This window comes from Bombus impatiens, unplaced genomic scaffold (genome assembly GCF_000188095.3).
Source record: "Bombus impatiens unplaced genomic scaffold, BIMP_2.2 scf_0060, whole genome shotgun sequence".
Taxonomy (NCBI): Eukaryota; Metazoa; Arthropoda; class Insecta; order Hymenoptera; family Apidae; genus Bombus; species Bombus impatiens.
In genome coordinates this window covers 1,913,495-1,929,364 of record NT_176479.1, presented here as the reverse complement: position 1 = coordinate 1,929,364, position 15,870 = coordinate 1,913,495, and the positions used below count along the sequence as shown (strand labels likewise).

Below are 15,870 nucleotides of genomic sequence, written 5' to 3'. Positions count from 1 at the left end.
AAAAAAAAAAAAAAAAAAAAGAAAGAAAAAGGGGGCCACTAAACGTCCAATCGTTTAGTTCTCTCCCTAATTAACCGAGGGGTGCTATTATTTCGCTTCGAGCTGTTTGACCTAAAAGCAGAACACGTCGGATCGCTTTCGTAGGGGAAAAATGGCTTTATCGCGTGGCATGCCAAAAGAGAAAAGTCAGGAGCGAGGCTGGAACAACGGATTACACCGAAAGGGTGGCATCACATTCCCGTTTCCGTCTGTCTTTTAAAATATGCACGTCGGTTTCCCGGGAGCATTCGCGCCGGCTGTCAAGGAATTTTACCGTGTCAAGGCCAGAATCCGTGGAAAGAATGAAATTTCCGTTCTTTCATCCGCGTTGCGCACAAGCGTTCCCAATGATTCATGGTACATTCACCGTGTTCATTACCCGGCATCGCTTGTTCGTGCGCGCACGCGAGCTCTCGCGGGACCACGCCGTCAAATCGCGTATTCAAAATCGTTTTCAAATTTATGCGCCGGCCTGCGCTCCTTCCCACGGCTTCCTGGATGTCTGCCACGCGGAAACCGGAGCTCACTGTTGTTTGCTTAACCGAGGTTCGAATCATTCTTTTGTCCCGCTTGATGGACATTGGTTTTTGTGTGTTCGCCGCGTTGTAGTTGAATGATTTAATTAGACGATTGTGTTTGCGTTCCGGTGTGTGCATTGATAGGTATTTGGTATCGTCGATAAAGAGTTTGTAGAGTAAGGTGTTATTGCATGGATACAATACAAATTCTCGGATTATCAGTATGAGTGATAAAGATGGCAAAATTAAAAATGGAAAATGGTAGATCAGGTGAATTGCCCGGAGTTACTATGATCCGATTAAATCAATTACGAATTTTGTATTTGTATTTTTCTTTATATTATATATTTCATATTACGAATTTTTCAAGTTGTCCGAAAGTTTGTATGAAAGAATTTGCAATTTACGCTTCTGCCATTTCTTGCAGCACCTCGATATTTGCCAATACTTTCGGAGACTCTTAATTTATAATACAGGGTGTATTTCGATACCATGTTGCCTTTTCGCTTCTAAATTCGCGTAAGTTTTTGAAATTATTTGATTTATTGGTAATACAGGCATGTGACCAACAGCTATATATTCGTATCACGATAAAAGCAAAAAAATTAGTGAAAAATACGAGTTACAAAGCGTCACGAAATTCCTCAATTCGAGCACAAAGGTAAAGCCCTTAGCTGCCAGCACGTATTGCAATCGTGCTAATTTCCAGCCGACAGCTTGCACGCGCGGATCAGTTTCTTGTACGCGGCCCTCTGTAGTAGAACAAAGCCGTGCAAACGGACCAACCGCGCCCCTTTCGTTGTCCTGGCTATCAACAATGACCGCTCTATGCTTTCAGAAATGCCGTCGCCCAACATAGAAGGAATCTACGCGTCAAACTGCTCCCGGCTAGATACCGATCGAATATATTTGATGGATGACTCGTTTATAACACATACATATTCATATGCATACCAAATATTCCTGATATTAAGGTCCTGTACCTTAATTTTAGATTTGTTTGTAAGATTAATTACCTAAGACGATCTTTACTGTTGTCTTATAGAAATCGCGATATTTCTTAAGAAAAGATAATATTTGTTGGACTTGTAGAATAATTGAGCCACTCAGAAACCAAATTATTCAGCTTTATTTTCTGAAGATTTCTCAATTTTGCGCAAAATATGTTTATGTTTGCCTGTTTAAAGTAATTCTTGCCTCTCATCTTTTATATTAATTCAAAATTTACGTTCGGCGGAATTATTTCGCCATTTTTTGTCTCAGATAAGTATCAAATATTAAAAAAGTATCTTCATAACTGTGTGAACTAGAAGATTTGTTTCGTATAACGAGTTCCATCTTTACTAATTTTCTGACGTGTTCATTAATTTCCTCAATCTCCAGGGTAACTTCTTGATCGACACAGTGAAGCGGGTGTCAAACCTCCCTTAATCCATCAAAAACCTGCCGAAAATTCGGTCCTTGAAGTCGCTACCATCTTGCCGGTTCTTACACCCTGAACGAACTGTCGAAAAAAAAAGAATTGTTCACGAGAGCGATCCGTCACCCTGGTAAATCCTCCTTTTTGTCTTTCCTAGCCGTGGAAAATATTTTCATCGACTGAGGAAAGTTTCGTCGACGAAATAAGCAAGAACGAAGCAAGACATTTTTTTCATACAAATATCTCACATTCTTGTATAATCTCTTGCAAAATATTTTCTAACATTATATTAGCATTTATTAATAATAACAATTATTAAATTAATAATTAATAAATGACACAATTAGTCGATAAATAAAATTAGTCAAATTAAATAGCTAAGTTAATAAATGACAATATTCTAGAAAATATTAAACGTGAATTTCAACTAAATTACTAGTAATAAATAATTCAATTACATACAGAACACAATTAACAATTATTTAAAAATTATCTCGGATACTTAATTCTACAAAAAAGATTGAAATTCATACAGAAACAAACAATCTTAATCGCAGCTGAATCGACGTAACGTTTTATTTATTCGTTGGTTGTTCTCATATGAAGGAACGTGTGACGATTCTCAGAGGACGCGGGTAAGATATCGTGGGATGAAAAGGTCGCGACGAAAGCTCGCCATTAGTTAAGCGAAACAAAGTGGAAATACGCGATGCATGCATGCTGCACATGGCATCCCTCGAGCCGCGTTCGAAGATAATAGAGCATGGACCTTTTCAACGTAAAGTGGCTTGGAAAGACAGCGTACGGATTTTTCTGGTTCAAATCCTTCTGGTTGCTTCGAATATCGTACGGTCTACTGTACGATCGTATTTTCTGTATTGTTTCTCGTGGTATCTGCCAGCCATTACAAGAGATTCATACGTATTATATACACGTAGATATAATGAACATGGGCGGTTGTAATTTACCGACACAGTAATTTAGGTGGATTTGTCTTACGAGTAATTAACAAATTTTCAGATGAATGATATTCAGAAAAGCGCAGAATGCCGCTTAATTGTTATGAACTGTAATAATTGTTATGAATTGTAATTTTATATAAGTCATTCAGAGGTCAAAGTAATAAGCAGACTATGGATGTTTATGCAAATTTATATCTTTATCGTAACAAATAGAAAAAATGCCTAGTAGGAATTTTAAGACGATTTTATTATTTAATTTTAAGAAATCCGATATTCAGAATGACACCAACCCTTAAATGTGTTGTCTATTTGTTTTTATAGTCACGTTAAACAACATTATATTTTACAGTGACTTCGTTCTCTTCCAATATCTGTTTCCAAAAAATATTAATATTCTGAATACGTCAGACGGTATTTTTAAAACAGTAGTTGATAAATATCAATAAGCCAAGGATTTAACCGAACAAAATTCATAAACCACAATGAAAACAATTGGTAAAATGTGAAATCTATTACTAATACGATTAATCAGAAAATATTCTCAATTTATTCTGCAAAATCTCCAATTAAGGCGAATTTGCTCCAATGTAAGCATCGAATCGCTTATTCTACTTATATTTCCTCGTCGTGTCTCGCGTTTGTATCGTACTGTACGAACGTAGTTCTCTTCAATTTCATTGGTAACATCGAAATTGGAAAGATCGTAACGGCAAGTATTTTTCGTTCCGCGTGTCATTCCGTATATCACGAGTAGATGGAAGTTAATATAAATGCTTACATTACGACGCAGTGGATTCATCGTTGGCACGCGAACGAAGCAGGAAGCTATAAAGAATTTTATATTTGCTCGCTGCGTCGGCGAGTAATGCGTCGCATTTTTCATCTCACTTTGGAAAATGCCCTGCATAGACACGTAGCTATATTCATATTCAGGAAAGTTGCCCGTTCTTGTCTTATTTCGTCTCTCTGTGTTTTATTGTTTCCATATATTACCGGGGCCGTTTACGATGAAAGACAACGGAAGATGTAGCCGACCTTCTTGCAACGTATAAGACGTTCCGATTCGCCATCAACTCCATTCTGTTATTCGAAGCTTCCGTTTCACGAATACATGCAGTATTTTCTTTCGCACTAGGAACTTGTAAATCTGTCAGAATAGCAATTTTATCATTCTTATTTTTGTTTCTGGAAAGACGTACAGATGCTTTTGACAAAATTGTTAGTTCGTTAATACCTCCGAGAAGGATCGAAAGTGAGTTGGCTTTATGTCTGAGTTTTGAGGAGTTTTCAGTTCTTAAGAAATTTCTTTTCACGAGTAGTTTGAACACTGTGTCTTATATTTCAGTTTTGAAAAGTTCTACGGTGTAAAGGATTTAGTTCTGAAGATCGATGGCTCTTCTTCATATTGCATAATAAATCGCTTTTCTTCAGTCTTTCTCCACTCGTTTTAATACTGCAAAACATCTAACAACGAGTAACACAGAGTTTATCAATTACGCCTGCCCTTTTCGTAATTCTGAATTTGTTTCTACACTTTTGAACCATTGAATTCTGCATATTGACTTCCATTCGCTCGATGGCTGTGTTCGTGTAAACTAAATTCTATTAGTTTTGATAATCAATAATTAAATGTACATATAAATTAACAAGTGATAACAGAACAACATGTAGCGTTAATCGTTATTACTACATCTACAACTATACACTAAATCTATAATGTGATTCGATAGGTTTTCACATGAGGGCTAAACTAGAATCATATATTATACAAATCTTGTAATGTAATTCAAATTTAAGCTGGCGTTTAATTAAATTTCTTTTTCAAATTTCACAATTAAATTTTTCTTCTACAATTCTTTTGCTTCACTTTCGTCGCACACGTTTACATACGAACCTCAATTATAAGGATCCTGCTACATTTATTAACAAATTTTTATCAAATTTTCCAAAAGTTCTAAATTTCATAAAATTCGAACATAATAGACGAACATACACAAAACTCTTCAAAATAAGAAATTTCTCAGAAATTCGAAACTTCTCAAACGTTAAACATAATTTTATCTTGCAACGTGTATTATGTAATGACCCATATAAGATCCTAATTTCCATCATATTCTACATGCTCGACATCGATAAACGCACATGATCGCGTTACAAGAGTTAACAACTGATTCTGATGAACCAATCGAACCGGGTCATGCGTTTCCCGCGCATAGAATTTCGCATACGTACACAACGTTTGAATTAAACTGATTCATAAATATTAACGATATTTACGATGCGGTGCGCGATACACGGGGAACGCTTACATTTGATTCGTAAAGCGCGAGCGTGTGCATCATGGGCGCATGACACAATCTCTCGACAATGATGAAAAGTTACAATTACGAGTATTCCTGGTAATCCATCATCAGCAAAATATTTTCTTAATTTTGTTTAAGTATCGTCAAATGGTATCGTTAATTTCATTTAGATAAGCGGTAAAGTTTTCATTTGTCATTTCCATTGCGTCGAAACGATAGAATAAAATGGCAGGTAATGGGATTAGATCGTGGCCCTGGGTTCTGTTCCTCTTCCATTTACGAGCATTGATTAAATTTTGCTATAGTCGTTTCGTTCGCAAGCAGTGTACTTGGTATTGCTTAAGAAAACAAATCGAACGTTTATTGTAGATACTATCTTACAATCTTCTTTGTATCAAGAAAAATAAATAAACAATTTAAAAAAATTTAACTATCTGCCTAAATTAAATTGATACGCTAAAGTATCACGAAAATTCCAATAAAATAGATTTAATTTACAATGTTATATAAAATGTATTATCCATTCTACAACATTCATTTCTCTGCAGAATTTAAAGGCATATAAACAAAAAATTCAATTATCTTCGGAAATTATTAGCAAAAGTCCAACAAAATATGTATAACTTATTACACAAAACTTATCTATACCTTCCCATCTGCAAATTTCTCAAGCCCATTACTCCAATATCTATAACATTGTAACCAACCATCCCAAAACTCACCCCTTCGTCTCGTTAGAATCTCCAAAATAGCGGTACGTTCTGCAGAATCATGCCTGAACCGTAAGGCAGGCTGTCGACGACCGGTTGTTCGGCCGGAAGTCAAGTGGCGCGATACAATCTTGCTTTCTCGCGAAATTTCGCAATAAATACCTGGAAACTTTTCGAGGAGCGATGGCGTGCGCGCGTTCGTGGGTCCCCATTGTTATCGCGGATGGCGTACATGCACACATCGACGGTACAGGAGCCGACGGTACACGACAATGGAATACTTAGATCCACCCCTGTTGGTCCACCCCCCACGGCATTTCTCCATTGTCTCATGATTTATGTGCCGTGGTCGCGGTGTCAACAGGGTATTGATTAAAATACACACACAACGGCACACGTACACGCGGCGCACACTAGAATATGACGCCACGGTGTATAGAGGAATTTATGCACACACAAGCTAGCTGGACGCTGAGCATCGTTGTCCCTCGTTGTAAATCGACCGGTTGTCGTGTAGATCGTGTCCACCGCGTAAAAAGCTGCGCAACCGAGCTTCCATCGACGAATCGTTTAACGTCGAGTACCCTTACCGTGGAGGGACCACCCTTTGGGAACATCGACGCATCTCGTCGCTCCATCGAATTCATTCTTCGGGTTTAAACCTTCTCCCGTTTACTTTCGTTCGTATATTTTTTTGAGAAATTCCTGTGACGTGTTTTCTTTTACAGACTACACTCTTTTACGACGTTATAAGTTTGGTTCTTATATGAGGTTTCTTGTTATTGTTGTTGATTATAGACTCTTTTATTGGCTGTTTTATTCGCTGCTTTCATCGATTGCCGGTTGAGAAGGTAATTCTGGATAAGGTCTGTTTTTGTTGATCGATGATCAAAGGGAGAAATCTCTTGCATCGATTGACAAGATACAAAGAGACGAGTTTCGGAAATATATAGCATCTTTTATGATATAACGTCAATTACTTTTCGCAGATAAAATCCTTCTAACAGCGTTATCTGATCTTGCGAAGTTATTTTCGATTTCATCCTAAATACAGATAATAATCATTGACATTAAATAATTCGTGAATGAAAGTGTTAAGAGATACTCGTCAGAAACCAAGAAATCGTCCGAAAAAAAAGGATCTCCTAGAACTTACCAAATAAACAACCCCCGCAAATCTAACCTCTATTTTATTCCACCTAACCGTACTCCAAAACCATAATCATATATCTCCATTCTCTCATAAAACTCTCAAAAAATGCCATTCATCTCATCACCGACAATAATCCCGAAAACGTACCCCACGCTTTAAACGTCTAATCGTAGCCCGTTACCCTTCAATTCTTCCTCTCATTCAAGCCACGAACAACCCCACAATATCGACTCTCACGACGAGATAAAGTCGCCCTTTCGAGAAACCTGGATATCTGCCGCGGTGAAGTGACTCGTTACCTTAAGAGAGTCATTTTCCATCCCCCCTTCTCTCTCTCCTTTTTTCCGTCCCTCGACTTTTCACCCTCTCGAGTCAGCGAGTCCCGCGCCCCTACGTAGCCTGGAGCGTCGGCACACTCCCTTTCCTGGCACCATTTTATTTATTATCCGGGGTTATCCCAGCGACAGAGTGCGCGGCCAACTTTCCACCGCGGCTCGCTGAAGCGGTCCACGGTGGTATTTGGTGCGTGAACCGCGCATTCATCGTCGCGCGTTCTCTTTACCTCACCCCCTCGGTCTACCAAGCTACTCTCCGTTTCGTTTCCGCTTTCAAACCAGAACCCGGGGTCCTGCGTTTCATCTGTGGCTCTTCCACGTGCCTTACGCGACACCTTTTGACGGTCCACTAATTGCAGTCGCGAATGAAAGACACGGACACGCAACGATGAATCGCCTGTTATGTGTATTTCATCAAGATAGTGGATGACACGGGTGAGCGTTTTTTGACTTTCGAATGGTCGTACGAGACAGAATTAGCGATGTTTATTCAGGTTACAGACATACATCCAATACGTACGTCCATCGTATACAACCAAGTTATCCGAATGACGTGGTGAGCGAGCGAGAAAAGATAGAGCCGGATTTTTGTAAAGGGAGCTCATTCAGCGGAAGAAGCTTGGAAGTGTCGGAAAGTGTTTCACGAGGAAATATGTGGCAATGAGTCGGTTTAGAATAGGCTGAGATATGAAATATTTTCTTGAAAGAATTTTCTATAGAGTTGAAAGGGTACTTGTACAGTTTCTAATAATATTATTGTTCGCGCTTTTCACTCATAATTGCTGCAATAGTTATTTTATCACACGGATGGTGTGCTCAAGTCCACAGAATTCTATACAAATATTCAGAAATAGGGCAATTCACTTTTTTTTAGCGAGAATTCATTCATAAAGTTCTATTCATAAAATTAACGTTTAGTAGAGTTCAAAAGTAAGGCAGATCTTACATGTAGGATTTTCACTATATCTTAGCTCAAACATCTTCAGCAACAAGGAAATGTTATCCGGCGATTTCTCAAGTAAATGCCTCATAAATTGTCAAGAATTCAAATGTGAAATATAGAATTTAGAAACTTGAAATAAACGTAAGGACAAGGTTTAAACATTAAAGTTCTTACTGTTAATGAGATTGCAAGCTTTGGAATTTCGGCAAATGTGAGAGGTCGGAAATTCCTAATAGGATGGTGAAGTAACAGGGGATAAATCGTGATCATTATACGGCGCGGCACGAACGAAACTATTAATATCCCATCGCAAAAGCAAACGGTAGCGGAGCTTGCCAGCGAGTTGAAAGCCTATAACACCATCAGATAGTCTGCGGCAGTATTAGTGCGTAAATGCGTATTGATAGTGTACGCTAGCGGCAGAGACGAAAGGCGCTCGCATTATACGTGAAATTACAATAGATCATGGTCTGCAAACCTCATGAATTTACGTTCTGTGTTCTAGAAATTTCTGCTTCGTAAACCGATCAAACGTACTTTTCTGGATTAGATAGAATTTATATTGTTTATGTTTTCAATACTAGTTTGCATTATTCAGAACTACGAATTTATTTCAAGATTAAACAAAATTCGTTCGATGCAAAATTCTACGGTTACTGAATTAATAATTAGACGATACCTGAAATTTTGAAAACAGCCTATTCAGAATAAAGAAAAAAGAAACAAGAAAGATCTATAAAAGAATAAATCAATCTTTTATCCGTATACTGTACAAAAATTGTCAAAATACTCAAATTTCTCATATACTTATATGACGTAGACTGACATATGTAAATCTATAAAATTTCTATGAATTACAAATTAATCGATTTCACTATACCGTTAGTACCACCATTATGTTCTCATAGATTAGAAAATATTCAGCTTATTTGCATTACACTAAATTATTATTACGTCCTATACAGTTTCCAGCAAAATCTTTCCGAAACACGCAATCCCTATACACTGATCTAACAGAGAAAAAATTTACTTACCGCGGTACTTAACTTTGTTGAACACGCTCGTTATGATCTGAAGCTCCGGGTGCAGCGTCTCGCCGATCTAAAACATGCGAAGAACAGATTTCATTTTTAGCATCGACTATGAATGATCCTGTATTAATGTCGCGAAGATATGCACAATAACCATGTATCTTGCCTTGCAACACACCTCGTTTATCCTATGTCCTAATGCCCTAATACGTTTTCCATCGATTTCCCATGAAATGGGAGGCTCGACGCTGCTAAGTGCATCGCATAAAGAGGCAAAGGCGAACAGTCGTTTCGAAACTTCCACACTGGCCGGCTATTAAACGTAACCGTAAAAGCTAAACCGGCTAAAACCGACCCGGCAACTCTCTAAAGTAAGAGATAAATAATAAAAGTTCATCTGGCCATCGAGGCTGGATCAAGAGTTTCGTCGTTTCCCCTGGTGATGGGACAGGGCCCTAGTCTACCGATCATACGCGTCATAGCTTTTCCCCGTACTCTTTCCTCCGTCTCTATTTATCTTCGTTCACAGTCCATCCTTATCTTCGTTTGGACTTAAGAGTCTCGTTACCGGGAAGTTCGAGGCCATCGTGACTTTACGAGTATCATTGTTGCCGCGACAACGACGCTTGGAAATTCATGGCGTTTTACGGGGTATTCGTTATTCAAGGTGGCGTCACTATGTGGATGGGAGTGGTGTTAATGTCAGAAAGATGGTAGGTAATGATTTGGGTTTCGTACGGTTCGAACAATTGAATATATATTGTTCTTGATTTTCTTGGGAAGAGGATCGATATAGATAAGTATAGAGATTCATAAAGGTTTGTTTAATGTTAATTTTGCCAATCAAAGCATTCATGTTCGATAAGAAAGGTAAGGTACTTTTACGTAGGTCAGATACGGAATGACAATTTCATTTCACATTTCCTCGAAATTTTCAGTTTCTCAATTTTATAATCCACGAAGCACTACTTTAAACGATTTATGCGAAAATGCTATATAAAACTATAATACAACATGGACTGATATTACAGTGTATTGTTATATGCATTGGCTTACGAAACTATTTGAACATTCACCATGGAAAGCTTTTATGTTGGTATCTTATGTATTATATAAAAAGTTTGGAAATTTCATGAGCATTGTAACGAGACATGACTAAGCGAAGATATTGTTAAATATTCTTTCGAATACATAAGTATACCGAGGAGGAAGCGAATCTCAAGTATATGTTCTGACAATATCCGGCATAATTATCGCGTCTTCATCCGGCAGACAAAATAGAGGCAAGCTGGATTATTAGCTTCCGAGCTCGATAACTTATTAACTGATAATAAAATTTTCAGCTCGCTGTAATAAAGCAAATTCAATGGTTACGTTACTGCGTTATACGGGTCGTTCGGTCTAATAATATAACGTGCGATTATTACGTTCGCTTTGCACTTCTTGTTACGCGGTTTAATAAGGGAACGATAATATTTATTTCCTTGGTAAAATATTATACATATTAGAGTTACTTCCAATGACGTGTATAAAATATTTAGTAATTAATGATACAGAGAGATATTATTACGCAGTAAAAATTACCAACTATAAGACAGTAAAGTCAAATTTCAATTAAATCAAAGATTTACGAAAATCAAGATTTACGATTAAATTAGTACGATGTATAATTACTAAATATTTTCATGGAGACGTAAATACGGAAATTAAACATTAAACGGTCACTTTACTTTCAATATTTTCTACATCTTCGCGTATTACGTACATTCCGTATATTCTTGTAGCATTAAATTTGTTACGAATGTCTTTATTGCTGAAACCAAACGTACGAAAATAAATACGATGTTTCTACGAAATAAATATTCCTTTAATTTCTTCTTGCTTTCTATTTTCAAGCAGAAAATAGTTTGCAATGAATAAAATTTATTGCTCTCGAGAAGGAAGAAAAATCCGCCTACAAAACTTTAAAAAGCAAACGAAAAAATCGTGTAAGTAAATCCAGCAGAAAATGTAGAAAAGGGAACCACGTCGTTTTCATTACCAACCCCCTCCTACGTCGCTTTCAATCAACGCAAACATTGTCCAATAATTTCACCTCGCCCCGGATTCATTAAAACCCAGTGTCGTAATTCCCACCAAGCATCAAGGATCCAGAACAAACGACTAAAATTCCAGTCGATAAATCCATCCCGGTGAAAACGGGTGACACGAGTGTCCCACGAAAGGTACACGTGGAATGGGGTAGGAACGCGCGAGTGAAAATATCCGGGAGCTCATTTAGACCCTTCGGATTGTTCAAGCGTTGACAGGGAATGCTGCCACCGACTCATTTGGATCTTATCCCTCAGACACCCCCAGGGTATAATCCGTTTGAATTACACCCGTCAACACGACGCCCCTCTGCCACGACACACTTTTACGAGCTACCACCGTATCCTGTCGAGAGATCGAGCACCTGTTAAAGATTGGCCCGCGACACGGCAGCCGCTTTGGGGATGGTTCTAAAATATTTTCATCGTTGCCGTGACTATGTTATCGAGGAAATGATCGTAATCTGAACAATGTGAATTGGTGCACGTGTGAGTTATTAACGTAGATCTATTCCAAATTTCATTCAAATATACTTTAAATCTAAAGACTCGAGCAAGTTCGTAATTTAAACGTAATCCAAATTTAACTGAAATCTATTTGAATTTATTAATTAAAAACTACCTTGAATGTAACTCAAATCGGATTCAAATCTATTTCAAACCTAACTCAGTCCTAATTCAAGCTTGATTCAAACTGAGAAAGATTGAAGAAGTTTGCAGTTTGATAAATTACATTCGGTAAAAAATAATTAACCGTCGAATACTTAACCGAGAATAATAAATGAAACAATGCAAGTAAAATTGCGTGACGTGTTATGAAAAAATGATATAAGAAGGTATGATGAAATCTAAGAAAGAGAAGCATCTACTACTTTCACACATAGAAAATTCCAACCATAGTATAAACTCATTCACGCCACATAAATTCTCAATCTCTTTTTATCTTTTTACTTTTTTACCTGTCCAACAAATTTTAAAGAACTCTCAAGAAACACGATATCTCCCTAAAACCATGGACATATAAGAAATACGTAAGAGTGAAAAATCAGGTACCTCGTCTCTATAATATCATGGTCTTTTTAAAATATTGTAAACTTTCCAAATAAGTGGTTTACATTCAGGTTACCTCCGTCACGCCGCGTCCTTAATGCATCCTAAAGGACTCTTTTCCCTCCTCGTCGTTTTTTTGCTGTTCTCTCTGTTTCACGGTCGCGCGTTTCAGCCGCTAAAGACCGTGAAAGGTAAGGGAAAAGGAAGATGGGGGCCGGCTGGCTGCTGGAACTTTGAAAATTTATTCCGCAAGTAAACGGCGCGGCCGCGCAAAACGAGGGAAAATCCCTGTCAACCGACGTACCACGCTTTTTCGCGAGAATACGCTCTCGCCTTTTCTTCTCTCCCCTCTGGTCTCGCGTCGTTAATTCCTCGGCTGACGACCACTGATTTTGGGTAATGATTTGGAAACGAGCCGCGCGTGGATTTTTGTGTCATTAGCGGCTGGGAACCGCTGCTAAAGGCAGATGAAAATCACGCTTGCACGCGAAAAACACCACTTTGGGTTTTGATGGTGCGTGACTGCTGATGGATGTTGGCAAAGAGGATGTTAACTACCAGAGTTGAATAATATTATGAGAATTTTTCAAGCTACAGCGTTTTTCAAGTAATTATTTCCAGTAGTAACGCTGTATGATTACGAATGTTTAATTTGGAACTGTTTGATTTCTTGAATTTTGTTGCAATTCGTTTGAAGATCATATCGTTTTGACCAGGGAAATATTAGCTATTATCGTTGACTAATTTTATGGGAATTTTTCAAATTAGAGAGTACTGGCTTTTAATAATAATATTACACAATTGCAGAAATCCGATTCGATAGTGTGCGCATTTGTTTGAATAACAGAATCTTAACCCCAAGGGGATGATACAATAATTACGAGAATTGACTAATTTTTTGGTAAATCTTCCAGTTAAAATATAGTTTTTTTATTCGCCACTTATAAATGAGTAATATGGAATAATTGTTTGATTTAGAAATTTAATTCAGAGATCGAAGGAAAGAAGCGAAGATTTCTGAGGCGGAGTTACAGGAATTTGATCTAATTTGTAGAATTACTCATAAAAATTTACAAAAGATGTATTCTGCTCAACGAATCATTAGATTAGCACTCGTTCAATAAATCCTCGAAATGATAACATTAGAATGCATAAACTTATTGCAAGAACATTTCTAACAATCATGATATATATAGAAGAGCGAAACGGGAATGGTAATCAGAAAAGGAAATAGAACGAGCTAGAAACGAGTCGATGTTTCGATAAACAGTCTGAGTGAAGCGGCAGCAGCCGATTCTGTTGAACTATCGTGCCAGAAATCAGAAGCATAAACGCTTGTTTCCTGGCGTTTGTTGCCTCAGAATCGCAGGCTTTCCAGTTTCTTCTAGCGGAACACCGGTTCTAGAAGGGGTGAAAGAGCAAGAGAGAGAACATAGACGATCGTCGACGTGAGAGAAAATGTGAGGGTATAAGAACGAGGTGGAACGAGCTGGCGAAAGCAGAACGTTTCCTTCGAAACTTTGGAATTTATTCTCGGAGCAAGCGGCACGCAGCCCCGGGAAGCCTGCCGGGTGTTTGTCTGCGAGACTTCGAAATAATTGTTCACCAATAAGAACGTCGCGAATAAAATCTTTCTACCTCTTCCTCGTACATTTTCCTTCCTTCTTTTTTTCTATTTTACTCATCTCGATTTTTTTTAAGTACACCTTGCTCTGTTTTTATATAATAAAATGATTTGGTCCAAATCCGAGAAGAAAGAAAGGGAAAAAAATATTCGAGAATCTAGAAAGCTATTTTTTTATTTATTTATTTATATTATACACAAGAAATATCTATGAAACAAATGTCTATTTAAGTAGCATTTTTTAAATTTGCATTTAGAAAAATATGAATTTGCAGAGGTAATCTGTTTGGAAATAAAAATTTGTGAATTACAAATATTTAGAATTTCATTTTCGTTAATAACAAATTCGTAATTTTTGTAATTTTCTTAATTATGATTTTTAACGGCGGAGTAAATTATATCGATCGAAAGAATACGGTAAACACGCGATACCTAGTTTACAAATTCGGGAACAAATTCCAGGGTTGCTAAACTACCCCTCGTCGACATATAGAATTCTATGATTACTATCCTTATTTTTCAATCCCTTCTGTCTCGTTACCATGATCCATTTGGAAATTCATATTTGTGTTTTTAATAGATTATTATATAGATTGATTAATATAGATTATAACTAATAGATTGATTAATCGTCATTAAAATAAATTTAATCGGAGCGTCTACAAAATTCTACGATAGTATCGATAGTATAGATATTTTTTGGTACTTATTTCATTGCTATTTTACCAATGCGTTCATTTTTTTTACAATCTCGCCAATGTTTATTTATTTATCTTTTTTCGAAATGAAAGGAATTATAAATGTTTTTTGATATCAAAATAACTGTCGCGTACGTATATATTCTCTTTGTTCAAACACCATTCATATATCTCATGCATATTCATTTATCTAGTAATTCCACGATGGCAGAGTGGAACGTTTGTTACAAAATTGATGCGAAACAGATGGAACGCACACTTTATTTAGCAATGTAAATACGCTCATAATACGAAGCGTTAACATGTAACAAAAAAAATGGCGATATAAAGTCTCCAGTAACAAATCGTACAAACCGAAATAACAAGTATTCGGCAATATTCAAGTTCAAAGATTCGATCATCTAGATTCCAAAAATTGAAAACACAACCAACATATCGAAGTCCTGCTCTTTCATAAAACCATATAAATCAAATCATACCAAATTCACTTCTGTGCCCACACACACACACACAAACACACATAAATCTAAACATCCCGCCATACAAAGCTCCTAAATCACCGCGAAACTTCCTCGTTTTAATCATTTCGTAGAAACTACAATATTCTACATTCGCTTACCTGTACCATCAACGAGATCGCGACCAGGCCTTGACTTTTGTGTTGCGCCTCGCTCATATTGTGATACAGTTCCGCGTTGAACCCGTACACTTGTATCTGAAACACAGAGAGAGGAAGAACGTCAGAAAGTAGGCAGACTGGGATTTATTTGGCCGCGTAATCGCAACGCGTCTCCGTATTTCCCCTTGCTGTAATTACACCGACAAATTTCGCGTTTCACACGAACCAACCAGCGGGATCGTGGCCGCTTTGTGGCCCGACGATACACGTGTACATAGAAAACGCCCGCCACGGAATCGTCTTGCCAAAATTGCACGCGCCGCTGCAGCCGCTTCGTTTCGTGAGCCTTGTTCCGCACCGCTTTCGAATGAATTA

General features: G+C 37.5%; 1 protein-coding gene across 3 annotated transcripts in view; it reads right to left on the bottom strand.

Moving 5' to 3' along the window:
- Positions 1-15,870, bottom strand: part of LOC100748441 (carbonic anhydrase-related protein 10) — a 229,351-nt gene that overhangs the window by 12,920 nt on the left and 200,561 nt on the right. For all 3 annotated transcript variants that reach the window (XM_012393923.3, XM_012393922.3, XM_003485494.4), the window contains exons 6-7: positions 15,496-15,591; positions 9,418-9,484 (exon numbers count right to left, since the gene is read on the bottom strand). In XM_012393923.3, the coding sequence (XP_012249346.1) occupies positions 9,418-9,484; positions 15,496-15,591 (163 nt within the window). The remainder of the gene's footprint in view (positions 1-9,417; positions 9,485-15,495; positions 15,592-15,870) is intronic.